The sequence below is a fragment of the Sorex araneus genome, chromosome X, assembly GCF_027595985.1.
Source record: "Sorex araneus isolate mSorAra2 chromosome X, mSorAra2.pri, whole genome shotgun sequence".
Lineage (NCBI taxonomy): Eukaryota > Metazoa > Chordata > Mammalia > Eulipotyphla > Soricidae > Sorex > Sorex araneus.
The window spans coordinates 222,790,368-222,814,659 of NC_073313.1; the positions used below are offsets into that span (position 1 = coordinate 222,790,368).

General features: G+C 39.2%; 1 protein-coding gene across 2 annotated transcripts in view; it reads left to right on the plus strand.

Annotated features, from left to right (window-relative positions):
* The window catches only part of PMS1 (PMS1 homolog 1, mismatch repair system component), a 102,408-nt gene that overhangs the window by 23,020 nt on the left and 55,096 nt on the right, over positions 1-24,292 (plus strand). For both annotated transcript variants that reach the window (XM_055122602.1, XM_004601389.2), the window contains exons 2-4: positions 2,078-2,221; positions 7,931-8,113; positions 18,753-18,855. In XM_055122602.1, the coding sequence (XP_054978577.1) occupies positions 2,090-2,221; positions 7,931-8,113; positions 18,753-18,855 (418 nt within the window). In that variant the 5' untranslated portion in view covers positions 2,078-2,089. The remainder of the gene's footprint in view (positions 1-2,077; positions 2,222-7,930; positions 8,114-18,752; positions 18,856-24,292) is intronic.

Sequence of the window (24,292 nt, forward strand, 5' to 3'; positions counted from 1 at the left end):
TTCTTACTGACATTTACTTTATGTGACAATGGTTTTCTGATGTCTCTAATTACCAGGAAAAATCAAATGAACAGAAATGTTTTGTTTAAGTTGAGGGGGGCCACACCTGTTGCTTTGTGGGTTGGGGGTTACTCCTGTTAATTGTTAATATGCTTAGGTGGCTGCTCCTGGAGGTGCTCTTTCTGGGGTATCCCACATACGTGGATGCACTCCACACTTTTGGGCTTCCTGACCCCAGCATATTTTTGTTTTTGTTTTGTTTTTTGCCATTGGAACTAAGATTGTAGGTTAAAGTCATCATGTGAGTTTGTAACTATGGTAAAAGAGGAAGTACCTAGATTTCTCCACATATATGTGAGAAAAATAACCCTGAGTCTATAGAAGAGTTGGGCTTGTCAAATTAGTGTTTATTTTTCCTGAAATCTTCTAAAATTAGGCACTAAGCAATGCAGATCCTATCTATACCTCGCATTTCATTCCATTCTTTGAAAGAGTTTCAAAGCTAAAAATTTAATGACAGATTTTTGGGTTTGGTAGCTTTTGGGTTTTTGTTTTTTGTTTGTTTGGGTTTTTTTGGGGGGGTGGTTTGGGTCACACCTGGCTGTGCTCAGGGCTTACTCCTATACTCAGTGATCACTCTTGGTGGTGTTCAGGGGGATCTATGTGATGGTGCCAGGGATGGAAGCCGGAAGCCTGGTGAACTGCAAGGAATGCAAGTGCCCTGCCTACTGTGCTAACTCCACAGGTTTTTGAGAGAATTTGGAGGTACAGGTTGGATTGGCATGTAGATGGTCTTAAATGAGCACAAAGATTTGAACTTTACTAAGTTCAAAGTATACTTGGGAAGCCATGTGAATTTGAATGATTAGGCAGAATAATGGAACAGTTATCTATTGTATAGAATTCTAGGTATCACTGTATCACTATCATCCTGTTGTTTATCGATTTGCATGAGCGAGCGCCAGTAACGTCTCCATTCGCCCTAGCCCTGAGATTTTAGCAGCCTCTCTTTACTCGTTCTTCCCAACGGTGCTACATTGGAGTTCTTTCAGGGTCAGGAATGAGACCCATCATTGTTACTGGTTTTGGCATATTGAATATGCCTCGGGGAGCTTGTCTAGGTAATCCTAGATAATTCTAACTCCAAAGGAGCTCAATTAAAAAAAAATACAGCTCATAAAAATATATGGATGATGGTTAGTGAGACTGCCATTATTTGGATCCCAGAGTGTGATCCATGCCACCTGGTCATTCCCAATCAGGTGATTGATCATACATTATACTCAGCACAATTGATATTGTGGTTCTTCATTTATTTAAATTTAGTTCTTTTTTTGTTTGTTTTGTTTCATTTTTTGAGCCACACCTGGAGGTGCTCAGGGCTTACTCCTGGTTGTGCTCAGGGATCTCCTGGAAGGTTTGGGGGTTATGTGGGTGCCAGAGATGGAACCGGATTGGCGGTGTGCAATGCAGATGCCCTACCCACTGAACTATCTGGCCCCTGGTTCTTCATTTATTACCATAATGTGAGTTATCAATTATATTCTCTGTGCTCAAGTGTTACAAAATGTCATTATGGTAATGACATCATTTTGAAGAGTATTTGTTTTGTTTTTGCAGGAATGGGCCAGTAGTGGTGCTGGCTCTGTTCTTTGACACCCCTCCTGACAGTGAGAGGATTGGGTGGTGTCAGGGATCAAATCTGGGCCTCCTTTTCATGTAAAGCACATGGCAGATTATTCCTCTCACCCTTCAAAGAATATTTGTAAGAAATAATTTAATATTGTATGTGCTTGTAGTAGACCTTGGCATATTGTGAGATTCTTTTTTTTTTTTTTTTTGGTCATACCCGATGATGCTCAGGGGTCACTCCTGGTTCTGCACTCAGGAATTACTCCTGCCGGTTCTTGGGGGACCTTATGGGGTGCTGGGAATCGAACCCAGGTTGGCTGTGTGCAAGGCAAATGCCCTATCCACTGTGCTATCGCTCCAGTCCCTGTGAGACTCATGTAGGTTTTTATTCCTTTTGGAATGTTGGTCTAGCAATATTTTAACAGCGTGCATTTTTATTTTCTAGCTCAAAGCTAGAATGAAGCAGTTGCCCGCAGCAACAGTTCGCCTCCTTTCCAGTTCTCAGATAATCAGTTCAGTGGTCAGTGTAATAAAAGAACTCATTGAAAACTCTTTGGATGCTGGTGCCACAAGCATAGAGGTTAAACTGGTAAGTATCTTTGAGAAATTGGGTAACTGTAAAGCAATAGGACAGATTTTGTTTGTTTGGTTGGTTTTTATTAGTGAATCATCGTGAGGGTACAGTTACAGATTTACACATTTTCGTGCTTCTGTTTCTGTCATACAATGTTTGAGAACCCATCCCTCCACCAGTGCCATTCTATACCACTGATGAACCCAGTATCCCTCCCATCCCCCAATCCCATGCCCCCCCCACCCCACCCCGACTCTGTGGCAGGGCATTCCCTTTTCTCTCTCTCCTTTTGGGTGTTGTGGTTTGCAATAGGGGTATTGAGTGGCCATCGTGTTCAATCTATAGTCTACTTTCAGCATGCATCTCCCTTCCCAAGTGAGTTCTCCAACTACATTTTACTTGGTGTTCCCTTCTCTATCTGAGCTGCCCTTTCCCCCAGCCTGTGAGGCCGGCTTCCAAGCCATGGAGCAAACCTCCTGGTACTTATTTATACTATTCTTGGGTGTTAGTCTCCTATTCTGTTATTTTATATTTCACAGATGAGTGTGATCTTTCTGTGTCTGTCTCTTTCTGATTCGTTTCACTTAGCATGATACTTTCCATGTTGATCCACTTATATGCAAAGTTCATGACTTGATCTTTTCTAACAGCTGCATAGTATTCCTAAAGTTTCTTTAACCAGTAATCTTTTCTCGGGCACTTGGGTTTTTTCCAGTTTCTGGCTACTGTTTACAAGAGCTGCGATGAACATATGAGTGCAGATGTCATTTCGACTATACTTCTTTGCTTCTCTGGGATATATTCCCAGAAGTGATATTGCTGGGTTAAATGGGAGCTCAATTTCTAATTTTTTGAGAAGGGTCCATGACAGATATTTTTTTCTTTAGAATTAGCAGCTTTCTCTTTCTGTACAGGAGAAAGTTATTCTTCAAATACCACACCTCTTCTTTTTGAGAGTAAATTCTTTGAGTGTTACGTTTTAATTGAAATCAATAATAAATATTGAAAGAATTTTTAAAAGACTCATTTCTTAGAATTCTATCACTTGTCTGTATCTTATAATATTTCTCTGTTCATATTTACTCATGTATATTTATATACAGACACTTGTTTTATACAACCTCTTTTGCATTGGGTTTTTTTTTTTTTTGCATTTGGTTTTTTTTAAACCAAATTAAAAGTGCATCTTTTGCTCAGTTTTTTTTTTACAGGTTTTCAAATTTAAGTACTGTATATCGGATTGAGTGAATATGATTTTTTTTTTGAGGGATTTTTTTCAGGGATATCTCCTTGTACCTCAGTTGATATGATTATGACAGCTATTAGAATTTATTATAATTTTGCTTACATATTTCTCTCCTCTATTATAAAATAATAGCTCATAAATGTAAAATCTCTCTAGTTTTTATCATTTTATACATCATACCTGACCAATATTGGTACGTTGTTTGTTCCAATAAGTATAAGAATATACATTTTAGTAACAACTTCTGATTTCCAGATGTCTTTAGTTTTAGCATTAGAGCTTTAGGAACAATGTTTTTGTTTGTTTTTGTGGGAATGAGACCTACCATTTTCATATGTATTCCCAGTTGCTCCATAAGCATTGGAGGTGGAGGTTTTGACTCTGAACCCACTCACAGTATTGTCTGTATGCCCACTGTTCCTCAGACTTTTGGGTGCATCTGAATAATTTCAGTACAAAATATTTAACTGTTAAAATAGTTACTGGGTCCCAGAATTTGTTTTCTAGCAAGTTCTAGTTGATGTTGAAACTACTGTTCTATAGCATATCAGAGATTTTAATGGTGTATAGATTTACGAGCTTGAAAAAAATTATTTTCCTAAAACATTTTATAGTTCAGTCTGTTCAGAATACATTGATATTTATCAATGTATTTATATAAATATATAAATTATAATATATTTAATATCTGTTCCGCTGATATTATTTAATATCAGTTACATTAATTAATTTGCTAGATTTCATTCAGGAGTCTTGGGAAGGTTGGCCTGGAATATAGCTCCATGGTAGACACTCTTATGTAACCCTCAACATGAAGGGAAAAAATGTCTTGTAGGCAAAGATATGTTTTATTCTGCAAAATTTTTGGAATAAAAATGTAGTTTTTTCTTGCAATTTTTTTTTTTTTTAATAGCGGCCATTCCTAGTGTGGCACTGGTGGGATGGGGGGTTGGGACTACTCTTGCTTGGACCCTGATAGTTAATGCTCAGTCTAGAAGATGCAGAACTGCTTGGGCCTGGTGGTTTATAAGGACTACCAGGGTCAGCCCAACAATTCATTTAGTGGTGCTCAGGGGACCCTGCAGTGCCAGGGATGGAACTCAGGCTCGTGTCCATTTCAGGCATGTGCTCTACCACTGGAGCTGTCTGCCCCAGACCCAGAAAAATTTTATTTTAAAAAATGTTTGGTTTGGGGGACATACTTGATGGTTCACAGGCAATTCCTGGTACTGCTTTATGAACCTTATGTGGTGCCAAAGATTGAACCCGTGCCAACCATATGCAAGACAAATGCCTTAACCCCTGTACTATCTCTCTGGCACCAGAAAAAATGGCTTTTTTAAAAAAGAAAAACAGGATGGTGGAGAGATACCTCAATGGGCTGGAAAGAATGCTTTTCATACAGGAGATTTTGGTTTGATCCCTGCTACTGCATAGTCCCCAGGTACCACTAGTTGTCATCCCCTGGCTTCAACCCAGGAGTGCCTCTGAGCATTGCTCGGTGTGGCCAAAAGTGAAAAAAATTAATGTAACAGGTCAGGGATATAAGGCTGGGTTTGATTGCTGGCATTGTAAAACAGACAAAAATAAATCAAGGCCAGCTTTTTGCAAAGTAAACACCTTGCTTCTATAGTGTTGCTCTGTCCCCCATAAGTTCTTTGTAAAAAATAAAGTACACATACCTGTTTTGATAAGCATTTTAGTTTGTTGACATTTATCAACAAATAAATCTCTCTCTCTCTTTCTGTGTTTTGTGGAAGTCCAAAATAAGTAGCCATATTGCTGTGTATAATAGACATGTTTTATTACATATTTCATAATTGTCTTGGACAGGAACAGTTTTATGAAAAAGCTGGTATATCTTATTTAAAACGTTTAGACATGGTGAAATACAAAGGCATTTTGTATTTTTGAAATAACTTTGTATTTCATTGTGATCTATTTTCAGCACTTGGTTTTTGTCCACAGTGATTATTTCTATTGCATATTGGTTCCTTCTCAATCCTAATTGTCCTTCACTCCCCACACACTTGAGGCAAGCTTCCAACCATAGACCAGTCCTCCTGGCACCTGTTTTCCCTGCTCTTGGATATTAGCCTCATTGCTATTTTTTTTTATATCCCACAAGTGAATGCAGTTGGTCTGTCCAGCTCTGATTCATTTCACTCAGCATTATACTCTGCATATCCATCTATTTATAAGCAAATTCTATGACTTTATTTTTCCTGTTAAGCTACATAGTATTCCACTATGTAGATGTACCATATTTCTTTCTTTTTTTTAAAATTTTTATTATTTTTTTAAATGAATCACTGTGAGGTAGAGTTACAGACTTAACAAACTTTCGTGCTTATGTTTCAGTCATACAATGATCGAGTACCCATCCCTTCACCAGTGCCCATTCTCCACAACCAGTGATCCCAGTATCCCTCCCACCACTCCCATCCCATCCCCCTCTACCCCACCCCACCTCTGTGGCAGGGCATTCCCATTTGCTGTCTTTCCTTATGGGTGTTGTTGTACCGTATTTCTTTAACCAATCATCTGTTCTTGAGCATTCAGATTGTTTCCAGATTCTAGTTTTTGTGAATAGTGCTGCAATGAACATAGGAATGCAGATGGTGTTTCTGCTATATGTTTTTGGGCCCCCAGGATATATTCCCAGAAGTGGTATTGCTGGGTCAAATGGGAGCTCAATTTCTAATTTTTTTTTTTTTTTGAGGAATGTCCATATTGTTTTCCAAAAGGGCTGGGCCAGTCAGCATACCCACCAGCAGTGAAGGAGAGTCCCTTTCTCCTGATACCTGCACCAGGTTATTAAAATGATGTGATTTTTTTTTCTTTTTTAAAGTAGTTGCCATACCCAGTGGTGCTCAGGGAATCAGAGGCCACACCCTGCAATACTCACAACTTGGCAGTATGGATGTGAGGGTTCAGTGCTCAGGGTTGGTGGGGCCGGGGGCCATGCTCTACCAGGAGGGCCTGTGCTATACCATTTAAGCTTTCGCCCCACCCTTGTGGTATTATTTTTAATGTCAGTATTATAATTGTGGAGATTGACTTTTCCCTTAATAACTCGTATCAGTAGTCAAACACATAAAACTCAAACATAAAACTCAAAAGATGTTAAAATTCAGAATATGAGTGGCAAAATTGCACGCGGCCGACCCGGATTTGATCCCCAGCATCCCATATGGTCCCCCAAGCAGTGCCAGGAATACTTCCTGAGTGCATGAGCCAGGAGTAACCCCTCAGCATTGCTGGGTGTGACCCAAAAAGCAAAAAAAAAAAAAAAAAAAAAGACAGGATCACTATAGAAATTTAGATTTTGTTTTTGTTATGTATGCATGTTTTTATTGTTCACCTACAGTGGGTAGGGCATTTGCCTTACACACGTGCGCCCGACAGGGTTCGATTCCTCCATCCCTCTTAGACAGCCTGGCAAACTACGAGAGTAGTCTGCCCACATAACAGAGCCTGGGAAGCTACCGTGTATTCGATATGCCAAAAACAGTAACAACAACTCTCACAATGGAGATGTTACTGGTGCCCACTCAAGCAAATTGGTGAGCAACGGGACGACAGAGCTACAGACAGTGCTGCCTACAAATACTAAAGACTATGCCTTAAGTTGTTTTTGTTTTCTCCTTTTTCAAATTAAAAACTCATCAAAACTGCCAAATTGGATACATTTTTTTTTTTTTTTGGTCAGGTAACTATTTGCAGAAAGAAATTTGCAAAAGTTTAATATTTAAAGTTCTTTTTGTAGGTCTGGTTGTTTAATCCTGCACCACAAACATACAAGGCATGTGCTCGGTGACTGAGCTGCATTGCCTTATTTCTTAATGAAAATTGTATATATAAGGAAAAACATGAAAGTCATGTTGAGTTGGGTGGAAAGATAGTACAGAGGGTAAGATACTTACTTTGCACATAGCTGACCCCTTTCAGTTCCTGGCACCACACGGTACCCCAGCCCTGCTAGGAGTGATTTCTGAGCACAGAACCAGTAGTAAATACTAAGTGCTGGTACCACACGTGGCCCAAACCCAAATAAACAAATGTAAGGTTGAATAATGATAACTGGGAGGTAGAATCAGGTGTTGTTTTTGTTGTTAGGTTTTTTTCGTTTGTTTCGAAGACTACAAGTTAAATATAAGTTAAATATTTTTAATAGTTTAGAAGAATCTTTCTAGTCAAGTTGAAACAAAAATTTAAACAAATAACAGTAATATTGAAACAATTCAAGAATATCTTAGAGAACAGAGTGACTTCCTTATTTTGCAATTGCCTCCAGGTCAAAGGAAAAGGAGGAACTTGCCGTTATACCATAACTAGGAATTTAAACTCCTATTCCTTAACATGAAGCCTCCATAAAAGAGAAATTAACAATAAAATTGTTTTATTTATGTTTCTGAGTGTGATAACAATTTAATGTCTTGATATACTGAAAGTAGCATTTCCCCTCCCCCCCACAGGAGAATTATGGATTTGATAAAATTGAAGTGCGAGACAATGGTGAGGGGATTAAGGCAGTTGATGCGCCTGTGATGGCAGTGAAGTACTACACCTCAAAAATAAATAGTCATGAAGATCTTGAAAAATTGACAACATATGGTTTTCGTGGAGAAGCTTTGGGGTCAATTTGCTGTGTGGCTGAGGTAAGGTCATCTGTTTTGCTTATTTAGTGATTTTTTCAAATCATAATGTTAAGAGAAAATTAAGTATGCATTTTTTGTTTGTTTTGTTTGTTTTGCGAGCCACACCTGGCAATGCTCAGGGTTTACTCCTGGCTCTGAGCTCAGGGATCACTCCTCATGGGTTCAGAGAGACCATATTTGGTCCCAGGTTTCTTGCTTGCTGTACTATTTCTCATCTCTAGAGTGTGGACTTTTATTTATTTATTTTTTGGTGGTGAAATACATGTAAAACTTATGCATTTTATCTAGCTATTTTGAAGTCCAGGATTCAGTTGAACACTTCTTTCCTTCTCTTCTTACCTCTGTTTCTCAATAAACTTGTTACACTTCCAAAAGCGGAGCTTCCTCATTGCATACTGAAGTCTGTACCCTTTTACTGTTCCCCTTCTCCCTGTCTCCCCTTGCCCCAATGCCCAATCCCTTATCTCTGCTAACACGAGTCCACTTTCTATCTCTATGAATGTGACCACTTCTAGGTACGTCATGTATCAATTTTGTGTATTTGAATTAAGATTATATTCACTTAACATGTCCTCAAGATCATAGTATAATGTGTTAGAATTTCATACCTCTTAAGGCTGAATATTCACTGTCATCCCATTGCTCATCGATTTGCTCCATTGTGAGACTTGTTACTGTTTTTGGCATATCGAATATGCCACGGGTAGCTTGCTAGGCTCTGCCATGCAGTCGAGATACTCTCAGTAGCTTATTGGGCTCTCTGAGAGGGGCGGAGGAATTGAACCCAGGTTGGCCGCATGCAAGGCAAACGCCCTACCCGCTGGGCTATCGCTCCAGCCCAAGGCTGAATAATATTCTATTATATTACTAGCCATGGTTTGTCTTAAATTCTTCTCTTGGTGGACATTTGGGGTTGTTTTTACTTTTTGGCTGCTGTGACTAATGCTAGTAGGAACATGAATGTGCAAGTTTAATGTTGGAAGTCCTCCTCTCACAGTAGGTGTAAACCTAGCAATAGAATCGCTCGGTCAGTTGGTAACAGCTTAATTATTTGAGGAACTGTGAACTGTGTTGCAGTATATTAAGAGGTTAATGATAAGAAAAGGTGTTTTAGTGGCCCCATTTGCATAAATAAAAGGTATTAAATAAAATTAAACAAATATCTTAATCATAAGCACCTTTACTCTCCTAATTGGATTGAGGATATTTTTCCTACACTTGGCTTGACTATGAAATCATATTATTAAGCCACTTAAAACTGTTTTGTTGTTGCTGCTATTCTCATTCTGTGAAATTTACTCTGGAAATACCACTTTAAGTTATGCAGATAATTTGATTGTGCTCTATAGATGTGAATAAACTTTGTCTCAATAAGTCCTAGTTAAAAGCAGATTGGATTTTAGAACTTTGCTCTCCATACTACTGGTTGGAGCTTTTGCTGACTTTCAAGCCCTGAGTTCTGTGCCTCAGTGAAGTGAGTCAGTTTGCTTTTTGCCAAATTGAAGTTAATTACTTCTGTCCTAGATTGGCTGTTTAGTTTGTGACAAAGCCCTTCTGGAACCTTCATCGCTTTGTTCTTTGTATCTCAGTTCTGTTGAACCCCATGATCCTCTACTGACCTTTTTTGTTGTGTACTATTAGTCTCTGCATATCAGGCTCTGTTTTAGAGTGATAGTATTTGGGCATCAGAATGACATGGTGGCATTTATGAGGGTCTCTAATTTGCCCGGTATTTAGACTGGCACACACTATTCAGGTGAGAATCCTCAGCTATAGGATAATAAATAGGTCTTTATACCTGTTGGTCCCAGACAGTGGCATGGGCGTGAGATATTGTTGCTCTGTCCTCATCTGATCTCTGGTCTGTTTGGTCACCTGGTCTTCCTGTCAGCAATGTTTTCTTTACTCTTACTGTGCCTTCACTTTGCCTTTCTGCTTGGGAGTGCTGGTATAGTACATGTTTTCTCCATTTTTTTTTTCCTGGATAGGGTTCCAGCAAAGTAACCACTTATCCATTGCCTTTGAGGCTCTATACTGTGGTGCTCATAAAAAAAAATTTGTAGTGGGGAAAGGAAATGGAGTTTAAAGTAGGAAAATTTACTGTTCTGACACTAAGGAATAAGGTCTCTATGTGTGAGAATCTCGTTGTTCACCTATTACTAATGGAAGAAAGACCTTGTCAGTCCTTCCATATTATACTATGCTGAAGACCTCTGTCCCAAATCTAGTATATCCTATATTTGTATTTCTCCACACCTGTTTTGAAGATTCTCCATCTAAATTTTAGAGGATTCTACTGGGCATTGGCCACCTTCCTCTTTAGAGACAGTCTGGGAACCTGCAGCCCTCAAATTTTATAGAAAGAATCTGTTAGAGAAAGGGATTTGGGGGCTGAAGAAATAGCTCAGTGCTAGGGTTTATGCCGAGTATGTGTGTGGCTGTAAGTTCAGTCTCTCTGGGGCTCACATAATGTCCCACCCTGCACAGCACCACGCTGAGCTCTGTTGCTTGAAGGTCTTATTCCCACTCACATTTCGGGAATAGCCATCTATTTTTCAAAAACGGGATCTACACAAATGGTAGTGTTACATAACTCTGCCAGCTATTTTAGAAAGAAATTTGTTTTCAGAAGTTAAAAGATTAGATATTTTTGTGAGGTGGGGGTTTGAGCCCACCTGGCACTGCTTGGGGAGGGGACTCCTCCTGGCTCTATGTCTGGAGCTTGATTCTGGTGGTGCCATGTGGTGTACAGGATTGGACCATGGCTGACTGTATGAAAAGCAAGTGCCTTAACTTCTGTACGCTCTTTCTGGACCTACATTACTTTATAGAGGGACAGTGCACATCCAGTGGTGCTTAGGGCTTAATCCTGGCTCTGTGCTCAGGGATCATGCCTTAGCATTGCTCAGCGGGTCATGTGGAGTGTCAGAGATCAAATCTGTGTCAGCCTCTTGAAAGGCAAGCACCCTACCTGCTGTCGTAGGTAAGTGCCATACCTGCTGTACTCTCTCCAGCTCCTGGCTCTACATGCTTGATTTTTTTTTAGCAGTTGTTCAGACTTGGCAGTAAGCTTTAACTTTATTTTTATGGTATCACTGTCATCCCGTTGCTCATTGATTTTGCTCGAGCGGGCACCAGTAACGTCTCCATTGTGAGGCTTGTTACGGTTTTGGGCACATCGAATACGCCACAGGTAACTTGCCAGGCTCTGCCATGCGGGCAAGATATTCTCGGTAGTTTGCTGGGCTCACCGAGAGGGGCGGAGGAATCGAACCCGGGTCAGCCGCGTGCAAGGCGAACTCTCTACGCGCTGCGCTATGGCTCCAGCCAATTTTTATGGTATTACTATAAAATATATAATTATTTTTAATTAAGTACATATAATTATTTGTTATATAATTACTTTTTAATGAAAATATATAATTAAGTATTTTTCACAAGATGTGCAATGTCAGAACTGAAACTGGCCATTATCAGCTTTGTCTGCTAGGTGGCAGCACTATACTTTGTTTTTTAAAATAGATTGCACTGGAGACATGATTTATCCAAATCCTTATGGTAGTTTTGACTTAAGATGACTAATCTTCAAGCCGTCTGTTGTTACTCCTCTTTTCTTTATGTGATTACTTAAGCCCACCTTAAAATCAAGGGGTTTTTTTGATTTCATTTTTGAGTTATTCGAAGGCTTTGGGAGTATAAATATCAAAATAGTTTTACTCATCAAAATTATCAAATAAAAAGGATTTCTCAGGTACTGTAAGTATTTCTATTGTAATAGAAGTCTGTAAACGTAAAAAAAGTTAATTTGTTCATTGCAACTTTGTCTTGAAATATTAATATTTTATTTATAAAATCTCTTAATCTGTAAAAATCACATAGAGAGATGTGTACCTCTACATACACATAGAGATACGATCCTCCCCCCCCATACACAGCACAATAGGAACTGTCACATGTATATACTATAGATTTAGATACGGAACTTTATCCACATCCCTGAAGGTTCTCTCATGTGCCTTTATAGTCAGTATTCCTTAGAGGGGTTGTCTGTTCTTACCTCTGTCAACAGATTGGTTCTGGACCAGGGTGATAACTCAGGTGACTGGAAAGTATTTAGATACAGGAAGCCCTGGCTCTATCCCTATCACCATCTGGTCTTCATATCACTGCTTGGCAGTGACCTCTAAGCCCTCTAAGCACTGTCAGATGGAGCCCCCGGACCAAGAAGCAAACAAACAAAACCAGAATAGTTTGCGTTTGAGGGTGGGATGGGAGCGTAGCTGGTGGTGCCCAAAGCTTACTCCTGATTCTGCATTCAGGAATCCCAGCAGAGCTCGGGGAACCATCTGTGGTACTGAGTCAGCCACATGCAAGGCAAGTGTCTTACCCTCTGTACTATTTCTTGGGTCCCAGATTTGTTCTGTTTTTTGAACGTGCGTTAAGTGGAATCTTCTGATACATGATTTATCACAGACAAGATTTTTTTTTTTATATTGTTGGTGACCTCAATTCGGCTGTGCTTGGAGAGCAAGGGAAATAGAGAATTGGATGGGACCCTGGCAGTAGTGGGTCTGTACACCACTGCACAGCTCATTTTCCTCAGGACTGAGTACTCTGAACAGTTGTAGGCACCTAACTCTCAGTATGGCGGTTGCCCTTCAGCGGAAGACAACTGACGGAATTTCCCCTCGTCGTACAGAGTGACCTGCTCCAGTGGCTGCTTTTTGAGGAATTACAGAAGACCCTGTCCCAAGTCAAACGTTTTTTCACTCCTCACTGTTTCTGTGGTGTCTATCTTGTTAATATGGCATTGCCCCACCTCTCTTCCAGCCCTGCCCTCACAGGTAATTCTCCCAGGAGCTCATCCTAACTAACTCCTGCTCTCTGCTTTCTCAGTCTCTCATTGCTAGCCACCGGACCATACAGGGCTACACGTTTCACTCTCCTTGTACTACTGATGAGGGAACGGGTCTTGTGAAGCCCAGTGCCACCTCTTCTCGCCTCAGCTTCAAAGTGCAGTCATCTAATAATAGTTAACTAATAATAGTAATAAATCAGCTGGTGATCTACTGATAGACAACTTACAGTCAACTGCTACTTCATTGTCTATTTGCAGGGTATTATAATAGGTGGTTTATTTCAGGGAACTGTATACAGTGAAGACAATGAAATAGGAAAATTGTAACTTGTTTAGGGATACTGTGTGGGGGCGTTAAGAATTCAGTTATAATTTAATGCCTCACAATACTGAGGTTTAATACTGGTCATGTTGTTTTCTTACTAGCATGATTAGAAAGGTAATTTCTGGGTCTTGTGATGGAACTCACTGGCAAAGTTCATTGTTTGCATATACGATTCCCTGGATTTGATGGCCAGCATTTCCTCTACCTCCATAAAAGAAAGCTATTTCTGTTAAAACTACCTCTATTGGGGCTGGAGTGATAACACAGCGGGGAGGGCGTTTGCCTTGCACGCAGCCGACCCCGGTTCAAATCCCAGCATTCCATATGGTCCCCCAAGCACCGCCAGCAGTAATTCCTGAGTGCATGAGCCAGGAGTGACCTCTGTGCATCACCAGGTGTGACCCAAAAAGCAAAAAAAAAAAAAAAAAACCAAACAAACTACCTCTATTTATGATGGGTGTGGTGTTGAAATTATGGGCATAAGAAACCATTACTAACAGTTTACATTACTGTTACCAGTAACAGTAATATAAACCACAGAATCGCAATAAAAACGAAAATAAGAATACCTCAATGTTAAAATAATAAATATGCCTAGGTCTTGAGGTCATGGGTGGATAAACTTAATAAGTAATTGAGTACTCAAGTCAAAACTTGATATGGAGGAGGCTGGAGCGATAGCACAGTGGGTATGGCATTTGCCTTGTATGTGGCCAACTGAGGTTCGATTCCCAGCATCCCATTTGGTCCCCCGAGCACTGCCAGGATTAATTCCTGAGTGCATGAGTCAGGAGTAATCCCTGTGCATCACTGGGTGTGACCCCAAAAGCAGAAAAAAAAAACCAAACAAACCAAAAAACCTGATATAGACTTCTTAGTAGTTTTACAGAAATATAGTTAAAATAACATTTTTTTTTAATTGTCCTTGTGATTGGGCCATACTTGGCGGTGCTCAGGGTGTTCTTGCTCTACACTCAGGGATCACTCCTGTTGGGCTCAGGGGGCCATATATGGTCCCAGGGATCAAACTCAGGTCAACCTCATGCAGACTGGGTTGACCTCATGCAGGGCAAGCATCCTACCCACTGTACTTTTGCTTTGGCCCCAGCAATATATGTTTATTAAGAGAAACTTTTATAAAAATGCCATTTTGGAGGAAAGCTATTTTTTTTGGGTTGTTGTCAAAACTCTTTTTCTTTAATTGAATCACCATGAAATGCACAGCTATAAAGTTATTCATGATTGGGTTTCAGTCATACAGTGTTCCAGCACCCATCCCTTCACCAGTGTCCTCAGTTTCCCTCCTGCCAACCCCACACCTCCTGGCACCCCACCTCCCCCTCCCCCCACCATCCCCTACAGCAGGCACTTTTCTTCTCTCTACTACTGGGTGTGGCAGCCATCCATCCTCTGCATAGCTGTCATATTGATTGATGGATCTGTCTGACGTTCTTTAATTGATTGACAGTGCTGGATAGCATTCAGATCTATTGAATTAATTTTACCTAATTTTGTGATGAAATAATAGGGAATTTGTAGGTTGGTTTTGGTATTACATTGTGTTAAATTGCAGTGACTTTAAGCAGAGTTCCCAAATGTATTTAGTTTACCATCCTGTTTTTAGGAGGGGGAAATCCCTCACTGCCCCTTTGGAAGTCTGCTTTAAGGGAATAAACAGAGAGGACCCCCAATTGTACCTGAGGCTATTGTTCCTTTGGATCATCTTAGTGATCCTACTGACTCGAAGGAAGCAGAACGAAAAGCTTATTTGTGTTTTTGAAGATGGAATTTTGGGCTTTCTTTGTGGGCTGACACAGTGGGAGCAGGTTAGCAGGGGAGCCTTGAACACCATCCCACCAGTTCCTGCCGCCTGTTCCCTAGTGGAGGGTACACCTGACATCCTTAAGCACCAGGATGGTAGTTGAGCATCTGTTAAAATAGGCTTAGGAATTTTTTTTAAGAAATTGGATGATACAGTTCTGTTGAAAAAGAAAAAGCCAGAACTGCAAGTTCTCTTTTAGGAACCTCCCAGCAGAGTTTTAGAAGGGTTTTCTGCATTCACAGTGCCTGTGCTAGTCCAAGCGAACAAATACAGGTAATTCACTCACACAGCAAAATCCTTGTTTCAGAGGAATCAGAACCATTTACCTTAATTTTCAGAATTCAGTTTTGGTGCCAAAGTATTCATCCAGAAGTCAGCAAATAAAACAGAACTTTAATTATTTTAAAAGAATTCTTAAGAGGTTTTGTTGTTTTCATTCTAAAAAACAATACAGAACAATTTAGGATAGGGGGCACAGTGGGTAGGGCATTTGCCTTGCACGCGGCCAACCCGGGTTCGATTCCAAGCATCCCATATGGTCCCCCAGCGCCTCCAGGAGTAATTCCTTTGTGCAAAGCCAGGAATAACCCCTGTGCATCGATGGGTGTGACCTGAAAAGCAAAAAAAAAAAACCAACAATTTAGGATACATTCTAAATTTCAAAATTTTATTCATAGTAAAGACTATGAATAACTTTGTAATGACAGTGCCCTAGTAAGAAATAAACTAAAGCTAAATATTGCCACAACAGCTTGATAAATATATGCATATTTAAATTAAAAAGTATAGTTCTTTAAAACGTTGAGAAAAGTTATACATAGCTAAAGTTTCAACATAGTAACTACTCAGCAGTCAGTTTCATAAAAACTGATAACTGATAAAACACCTAAGGTCCAAGGATTTATGTTTTCTTTTTTTAAAAGAAACTTCTTACGCAATTTGTTAAATACATTTCTTTATTACCTCCTTTAACACCACCAGATTCATTCATGCTCCAATTCTTGAATGTCTCTAGTAAGTGCTGTAGTAAGAAGTACCCGTATTAATTTGTAACATTAGAGATGTCTCTGATGGTGGAGTTACTGCAGGTTCATATGCTAGCTATTGCATAGCTAACACATTGTGAACCTTTGCCTGGTCCAAAAAAAGGGATCCTATCCAGGACACAGGGTCATATGATGAAATGAACTCTTGAAATACAGTTCCTTCCTCTGAAGAACACACTGCTATTTCACGAATTTGTAAAACATGACTGTTACCCTTCACTGTCTTCTGCAGTGAATTGCAAAGCACTTTCTGTCTAAATAAATTTTCATAGTACCCTGTGATTTTTCTAATTAGAAAAAATTCAGTGTTGGAAAATAGTATTGTGTCTTTTTGACCTTAATGCAAATGTTGTGTTATAAACACATACACTGTTTTGCTTTTAAGTATATAGGTTTATTATTTATACAGGAGTAAATTTTTTGTTCCCTAATGTATTTAAAGGGTGAACAAATTAGTATCTGTAAAGTACTTTGAAGTTCTTGAAGCAAAATCCCATGTAACCTTATAAAGTATTAGCATCATCTTCATCTTATCATCACCCTCCCCTTAAAGATGATACGGCAATTACTTATTCAGGAGCATCTAGCAGGCCACTGGCATAGTACTAGAACTCAGAGTTCCAGGGCTGCCTTTGCTCAGTGACACCACCTCTAGATCAGGTGGCTAGCTCTTTGGAGAATAGAAATAGAATTCAATTGACCTTGGCATTTTGGAGAAGTGGTTGGTTAAATGTAGAATTGTTTTTAAAGGGTAATCATGGAATTATTACATGATGGGAAGAAAGAAGATCCCTAATAATTTCTGCCCTCTTTGATGATAAACTTTATGAGGAGAAATAAATCATCTTGTACACACAGCTAAGTTTGGGTATAGCTGGGAAATTTAGGTGGTCAGGAAAGCATTTATAAATATGTGACTTTTGAACCATACAGTGCATTTTTGGAAGATGTGGAATGAAGTGTATGCAGAGGCTTGTACATTTTTCTTTGCAACTTCTAGGGAGGAATGTTTATCATAGGACTAGAAGCTTGAGGCAGGGCTCCTAGTAAGGATTTTATGCACACTATCTGCAGAGAGAATCTAATAGAGCTTTCAAGTGCTGTGAGCTAGTGAGGCCATTTTGTGCCTGATATCCCTGTTTTGTGGAACCCTATAGTCTGCATTGAATCTATAGTTAGGACAGGGTGACAGAGCCTTCAAACACGGTCCGGGTTGAACCAAGAAGAGTTCTATCAGTAGAGCTGGGTTTTTATGGTTTCTCTTAAGTTACTCTGGCATGTCTATGGATGGCTAAGAAAAATTCTTCCCAATTTTGGGTTATCGTTTTTCAAAAAAACTTTGAGGTTACCCTTTTCTGAATCCACCCTGCTTTCTTTGCAGCTTCCCATGCCTCACCTTTTTATTTTCTGACAGTGATATATAGTAATGTCAAATAACTCACTTTCTAAATCCTAGAAATAGGTGATTAGAAAACTTGCAAGTTGCTCAAAAGGGTATAAACATCGATTCAAATATTTCCTTTTGAGTGGAGCAGAGCTTGCTGGTGGTCAGGGATTCCACCTGACTGGTTTCGGGATTGCTCCCAGCACTGCTCAAGGGACCTTGCGCTGCCTCGGGCCAGCCTGAGCCTCCTGCTTGCAGAACACGTACTCAGCCCATTGAGCACTCTCTCTAGACCAGGAAATAGGTTTTTTTTTTTTTTTTTTTTTTTTGTATTTTCAGTCATCGTGAAATGACCAAGTTACTCCTGATTGGGTTTCAGGCATGAAATGTTTGAACTAGTGTTGACTTCCCTCCACCATTTGCTTCCCACCCATCAGTCTGCTTCTGGGAGAGGAGATTTACTTTTCTGGTTTGTTTTAGGGTCATACATGACAGTGCTCAGTGCTTACTCTTGGCTGTGCACTTAGGGATCTGTCCTGGTGGGGCCGGGGAGACCTCCTTGTGGTGCTAGGGATTGAATTCCAGTTGGCCACATGCAAGGCCTTACCCATTGTACTATCTCTCTAGCCTCAGGTTACATGTTTATACACTAAAATATTTTAATTAGGTTTGTATTAACAGTTAGAAGCTCGTGTTTAAGAAGAAATTCCCATAATCAAGTGTATGATTTCTATTTTCTTTTTATTTGGGGCCATTAACTTGAAATACAGAAGTGCATTGTACATGGAATATAAAAGATTGTCAGATTATTTACTTTACCAAAGGCTTATTCATTTTACCAACAGATTTATAGAAATTAATGTCAAAAAGCAAGAAGAGTTTCTAATGTGGTTGAATTATTTCATTTTATAGATATTAATCATATACATATAATATAAATAGCCATTTTGTGCATACTGATTTGTACATGAGAATTTTAAAGTAGTTACTCAAAACCATAATATATAATACAAATATATTTGTAATATGAAAATAGACACGCTAGACTCTTGCTTTAGTGTAACAGTATTTTAAGAACTTTCAAATAAATATTTTTAATTTAAAGTATCATTATTTTAAAATCTAATTTGGTAAGAGCTCTCTAAATATCTAAATACTATTAAAATAATTATCTAGAGTATTGAACTTATTTATTTTATTCCAGGTCTTAATTACAACAAGAACGGCTGCTGATAATTTTAGCACCCAGTATGTTTTAGATGACAGTGGCCATATAATTTCTCAAAAACCTTCACATCTTGGTCAAGGTAAGAGAGTAGCTTTATAGCATTCTTTATCTTTTCTATTTTAATTGTTTACTTAAAAAAATTGTACTTCTTGGGGCTGGAGCGATAGCACAGTAGGTAGGGCATTTGCCCTTGTAAGCGGCTGATCTAGGTTGGATTCCCAGAATCCCATATGGTCCCCCCGAGCACTGCCAGGAGGAATTCCTGAGTGCATGAACCAGGAATAACCCCTGTGCATTGCTGGGTATGACTCAAAAAGCAAAAAAAAAGAAAAAGAAATGCATTTCTTCAGTTCAAAGACATTCTTCCAGCTTTGCACTTACCAAGATCAGTGAACTTGCAAGTGAATCATCAGCCTTTGTTTTATTTATTTATTTATTTATTTATTTGCTTTTTGGGTCACACCCGGCGATGCACAGGGGTTACTCCTGGCTTATGCACTCAGGAATTACTCCTGGCTGTGCTTAAGGGGGGAACCATTCAGATGCTGGGAATCGAACCCGGATATGCCTCGTGCAAGGCAAATGCCCTACCTGCGGTGCTATTGCTCCAGCCCCTCATCTTTAATTTAGCTTCCAATTTCTTAAATACTTAGTATTGTTCTCAACAGTAGCTGTGTCAGATTTTGAATAGTTTTCATTGCCTGTTAAAACTATATGAACAAGGGCTGACATGATAGTACATCAGCTAAGGCACTTTTCTCATGTGTGACTGACCCGTGTTGGATCTCTGTCACTTCATATGGTCCCTGGAGGTAGCCTCCCACTGGTGATTCCTGAGGGCAGAGCCGGGGTAAGCTGAAACACTATCGGGTGTGGCTCAAACACAGAAACAACAACAACAAAAATCTGTAAGAAGGGGCTGGAGCAGTAGCACAGCGGGTAGGGCAGATTTCCAGCATCCCATATGGTCCCCTGAGCACTGCCAGGAATGATTCCTGAGTGCAAATCCAGGAGTAACCTCTGACCATCGCCGGGTATGACTCAAAAAGGAAAAAAAAGAAATCTGTAAGAACATTATTTTGCTACTATTGGATCATTATTGTCGTCATCATTATATATGACAGGCAATATTATATTGACATGTCTAAAATAATATTGATTTGATACTATAAAGATACTAGATTGAATTAGAAAACTGCAGACATTCACAATAGAATGATGTAATTCAATTTCAATGATTTTTAATTCATTATTGACGTTGTTTCATCTAATCTCTTACCCAGCTTCTTCCCTTTCTGTATATTTGATGCAAATAAACAAGTATTGCTATTTGTATTTAGGTCTTGGACTTATATTACATCTTAATTGAATCATATTTTTAAGTACTTATACTCTTTATTTCTAAGGGGAAAAAAATTCCTCCAGGTTTTAGTTCCACATGTCTTTTTTCATGCTGTTAACTTATGGTAATGGGACAATTAAAGTTGAGAAGAGTATATAAAAGGTAGAGTTTCTTTAGATTATGTTCTAAAGAATCTGAAAAATGACTTGTTTTTGTTTACTTTGTTGTTTACCCTTTAATTTATAAATTCATGCAAGTTAATTTTGTGGTTCTTTGTAATTGTTCAGTATTGTATCTTTCCTATGGTTTCTGTTCTCCAGTTTTAATGCTAGATTATTAGGTTTATTTTAATTAGAATTCTAATTAATTAATTTAATCTCATCACTGAAATTATTTTCATGTAACCTAGTACTGGCACCAAAAGACCTTATTCTTTCATATAGTTTATGAATCCTCAAATAGCTGATTACTTTGGTGTTTTCTTGTTTTTTTTTGGGGGGGGTCACACCTGACAATGCACAGGGGTTACTCCTGGTTCTGCACTCAGGAATGACTCCTGGCGATGCACAGGGACCATATGGGATGCTGGGAATCGAATACGGGTCGGCCGAGTGCAAGGCTAACGCCCTACCCGCTGTGCTATCGCTCCAGCCCCATAGCTGATTACTTTGTTTTGGTTTTGTTTTTGGCCACATCTGGTTATGCTCAGGGACTATTCCTGGTTCTACCATCGGGAATTACTCCAGGCAGTGCACAGGGGACCATATGAAATGCCGAAGTTCGAACTCCGTTCAGCCACATGCGCAGCAAAACATTTTACTTGGCTGTAATCTCTCTCCAGCCTTGCTGATTGCTTTTGTTTATTAAGATTTTTTTTCTTTTTGGGTCACACCTGGCTCCTGGCTCTGCACTCAGGAATTACTCCTGGCAGTGCTAAGGGGACCATATGGGATACTGGGAATCGAACCTGGGTTGGCCTCGTGCAAGGCAAATGACCTACCCACTGTGCTATCGCTCCAGCCCCAAGAATTATATTATTAATTTTAATTTTTTAGTTTTTTGGCCCATACCAAGTAGAGCTTGGTGTTCTGAGGCTACTCCTATCTCTGTGCTCAGGAGTGTTTAGGGGCTCAATGCTTAGTCTTCCTAAATGAAATCATAGCTTAACCTATTGAAGCTCCATCCTTTTTTATTTTTTCCTTCCGTGTTGGGTATCAAACACCAGTGTTGGGTATCAAACACAGAGCGTTGTATATGCAAGGCAAGTGCTCTACCATCGAGCTGCATCTCTAACCCACAAATTAATATTTTGTATACACACCAGGAATTAATATTTTATATCCACATGGAAAAAAATGTTACTTGAAATGCCTAAGAAAGCATACACTCCCCACATACACTTAGTTCATATTAATGAATGTGAATCTGATATTAACTTATTTATTTTTACATATTAAAACAATGTTGTGTTGAATACATTATTTAGTAATTTACTAATTATGGTATTAATTATGTAATAAATATTAAAAGTATTGTGCATATTAAAATTAATTTAAATAATAAATTATGATATTTTCCTTTTTAATATAATGAAGATTAGGGCAAAAAGAAACTTTTTGGTTTTGTTTCGGGGCAGCACCCTGCAATGGTAAGGACTTACTCAGGGATCACTCCTGGTATTGCTCAGGGGGATCATAGGGGATGCCAGGTGTAAAAAACTAAAGCACGCCGAGGGGCATGTGCACTCTCGGGCTCTCCGGGCGGCTCTGTCTCACTGCCCGTGTTCGGTGCTCTGGGACCGCTGTGTGTGGACTGGATTGGGACGGCCATTGGCCAAGGACAGGCAAAGGAAGAACGAGGACCAAACTGGTTGCTCGATCAGTTTATTTTATTCTCTCTCTCTGCTTCTCTCCCGGCTCTGGATCTCTCTCTGGATCTGTGGATCTGGCCCCCCAACCCACTCTTACAGCCTAGTTAAATCTACCCAGCATGAGGGGGTTGGGGTATACACATAGGTGTGGTCACCATCAATAGGGTTGAGGTTCCTTTCCCTCAGGGGATGCTTCTCCTAGGACTGACTCCCTTTCAGCAGGAGGATCCACCCAAGGGTGGAGTCCCATGAGTGTGTTTCTCTTCTCCTCAGCCAGCAAACATATAAGAATTCATAATATTAATCATTTTGTATGGAAACAATAAGAAATGCATTAAAGCTTATAGAATTGCTCTCCAGGGGCCATCTCGATCTCAGACTACAGTGCTCAGGCCAGATCAGTCTTTCCTATCCCTAGCAGGGTCCTAGTCTCATCATTACTTTTGGATCATGACAGCATTTGTCTGTGATCAAGCTCTTAATTTATAGTTAAGAATTAGGCACTTTGGCCAGGCCCATCTCGATGCCAGGGTAGCACATAACTCACCGCTTGCCCTGGATCCTTCCCATCCCTCGTCGGGACCCTGCTTTTGGGGTGCTAGGAACTGAGGGCAACTGAGGCTTAAGTGGAGAAAGCAGATGCCTGGGAATGAATAATATTCGAAGCCAATTAAGTCCCAAGTTACAAAAACATAATATTGTCTTCTTGTGTCTATACAAAAAAGACATAGCTTTAAAGTAAATTATTCAAAAGGCATAAAGAGGGGAGAAAGGCAATGTTATAATATTCAGTGTCCTAGGAAGGTCTGACTTTACAAATTAGCAGAGTTAGATTAAGAGAAATCGGATTAACTGTTTTGGGGAAGAGAGCATAGAGAAGTGATTACAATTAAACAAAGGGATGGGAGAGATTCGGGAACACCTTGATGGGTGAGACTGGGGTAAGCCTAAACTCCAGGGGAAAAACCGGGACAAGCTCCTCGTGGCAAGGGTGGAGAAGACAAAGTAATGTCATTCTACAGCCAGGTATCGAGCCTGGATTGGCTACTTGCAAGACAGGTGCCCCTCACACTGGCTCCAAAGAGAAGGCATTTTTTAAATGTGGTGTCTCTCCAGAAATCTTTGACTCTAGTTCTTAGGGTATATTTGAATGCTACCCAGTAGATTCATTCAGTGACCTTACAAACCTCAACTTATTTTTATCTTAACTGGTAGCCAGTTTAATCTGTGGGACTAGGGGCTCTGCATTGCTTATATTTTCATGCTTTTTTTGTATTTATCTCCATGGGAACTGTGAAATAGCCATCCTTAAATATGGAATGCTTCTAATCTTTGTCCATATACTGATTAACTCTTGTTGCTGACTTAGATTTCTACTTTTAATAAGCGATGCTCTGTAATTCCATGTATGCATAGTAATGCATTTTTATAGTCTGTAAATGAAGTTTATATAACTAATTCCTGCATATGACATATCAAGGAAGACCAGAAATTATGAAATTAGTAATTATTTTTCATAAGTTTTCATAACATTTCTTTTTATTCCAATTTCCTGATTAAGAAAATAATAAACATCAAGCTTTTTATTTTAAATTTCTCAGAAATTCACACTTTTAAAAAATGTTCTTCATTTATATTGCCTTAGTGCTGATAGTTTTTGAGTGACTCACATTTCACTACCAGCTGTCATTCAGCTTCCATTTAAATATTTTCTGTGTAAGATAAAACTGCAGTTCCACCAATCCTAATTAATACCTATGCATTTAGAGTTCTTGTAGATGAATTTCTGTTGTGGTGTGAATATCCTTGCTTGGCAGTTCTCTTTATATCATCTGATGGGGTGATATCTGTAGATAGCCTAAATGTAGGTGTAGTGGCAACTTAAAAACTTTTCTAGGCAACAAAAGTCTTTCACTCTTTTTAGAAAAAGACATTTTAAAATGCTTAAAAATACTTTACTAAAGATTCTAGTGGTTTTTTTTTTCCCTATCATTGTATAATCCCCTGGAAAAAGTTATGGATTAATTTACTGTTTGAAATGATCTATGCTTTTAGCAGCATGTCATTTTAAGTTATTCTTACCTTCATTTACTTCTTAAGACATTTTAAAAATTAGCAGGATGTAAAGCTTAATTCTCCAGTTTCTAAATTGATTTATCAAGGACTGTAGCTGTTATTTGTTTCAGTCATATTTTTTTTTCTGTCATCACTTCTATTTCCTTTACCCTAGATAATCAGTATTAAGCTTTCTAAATTGATTTACCCGCCTGGACAAATTCTTTTAACACCTCCTAGTACTTCTGC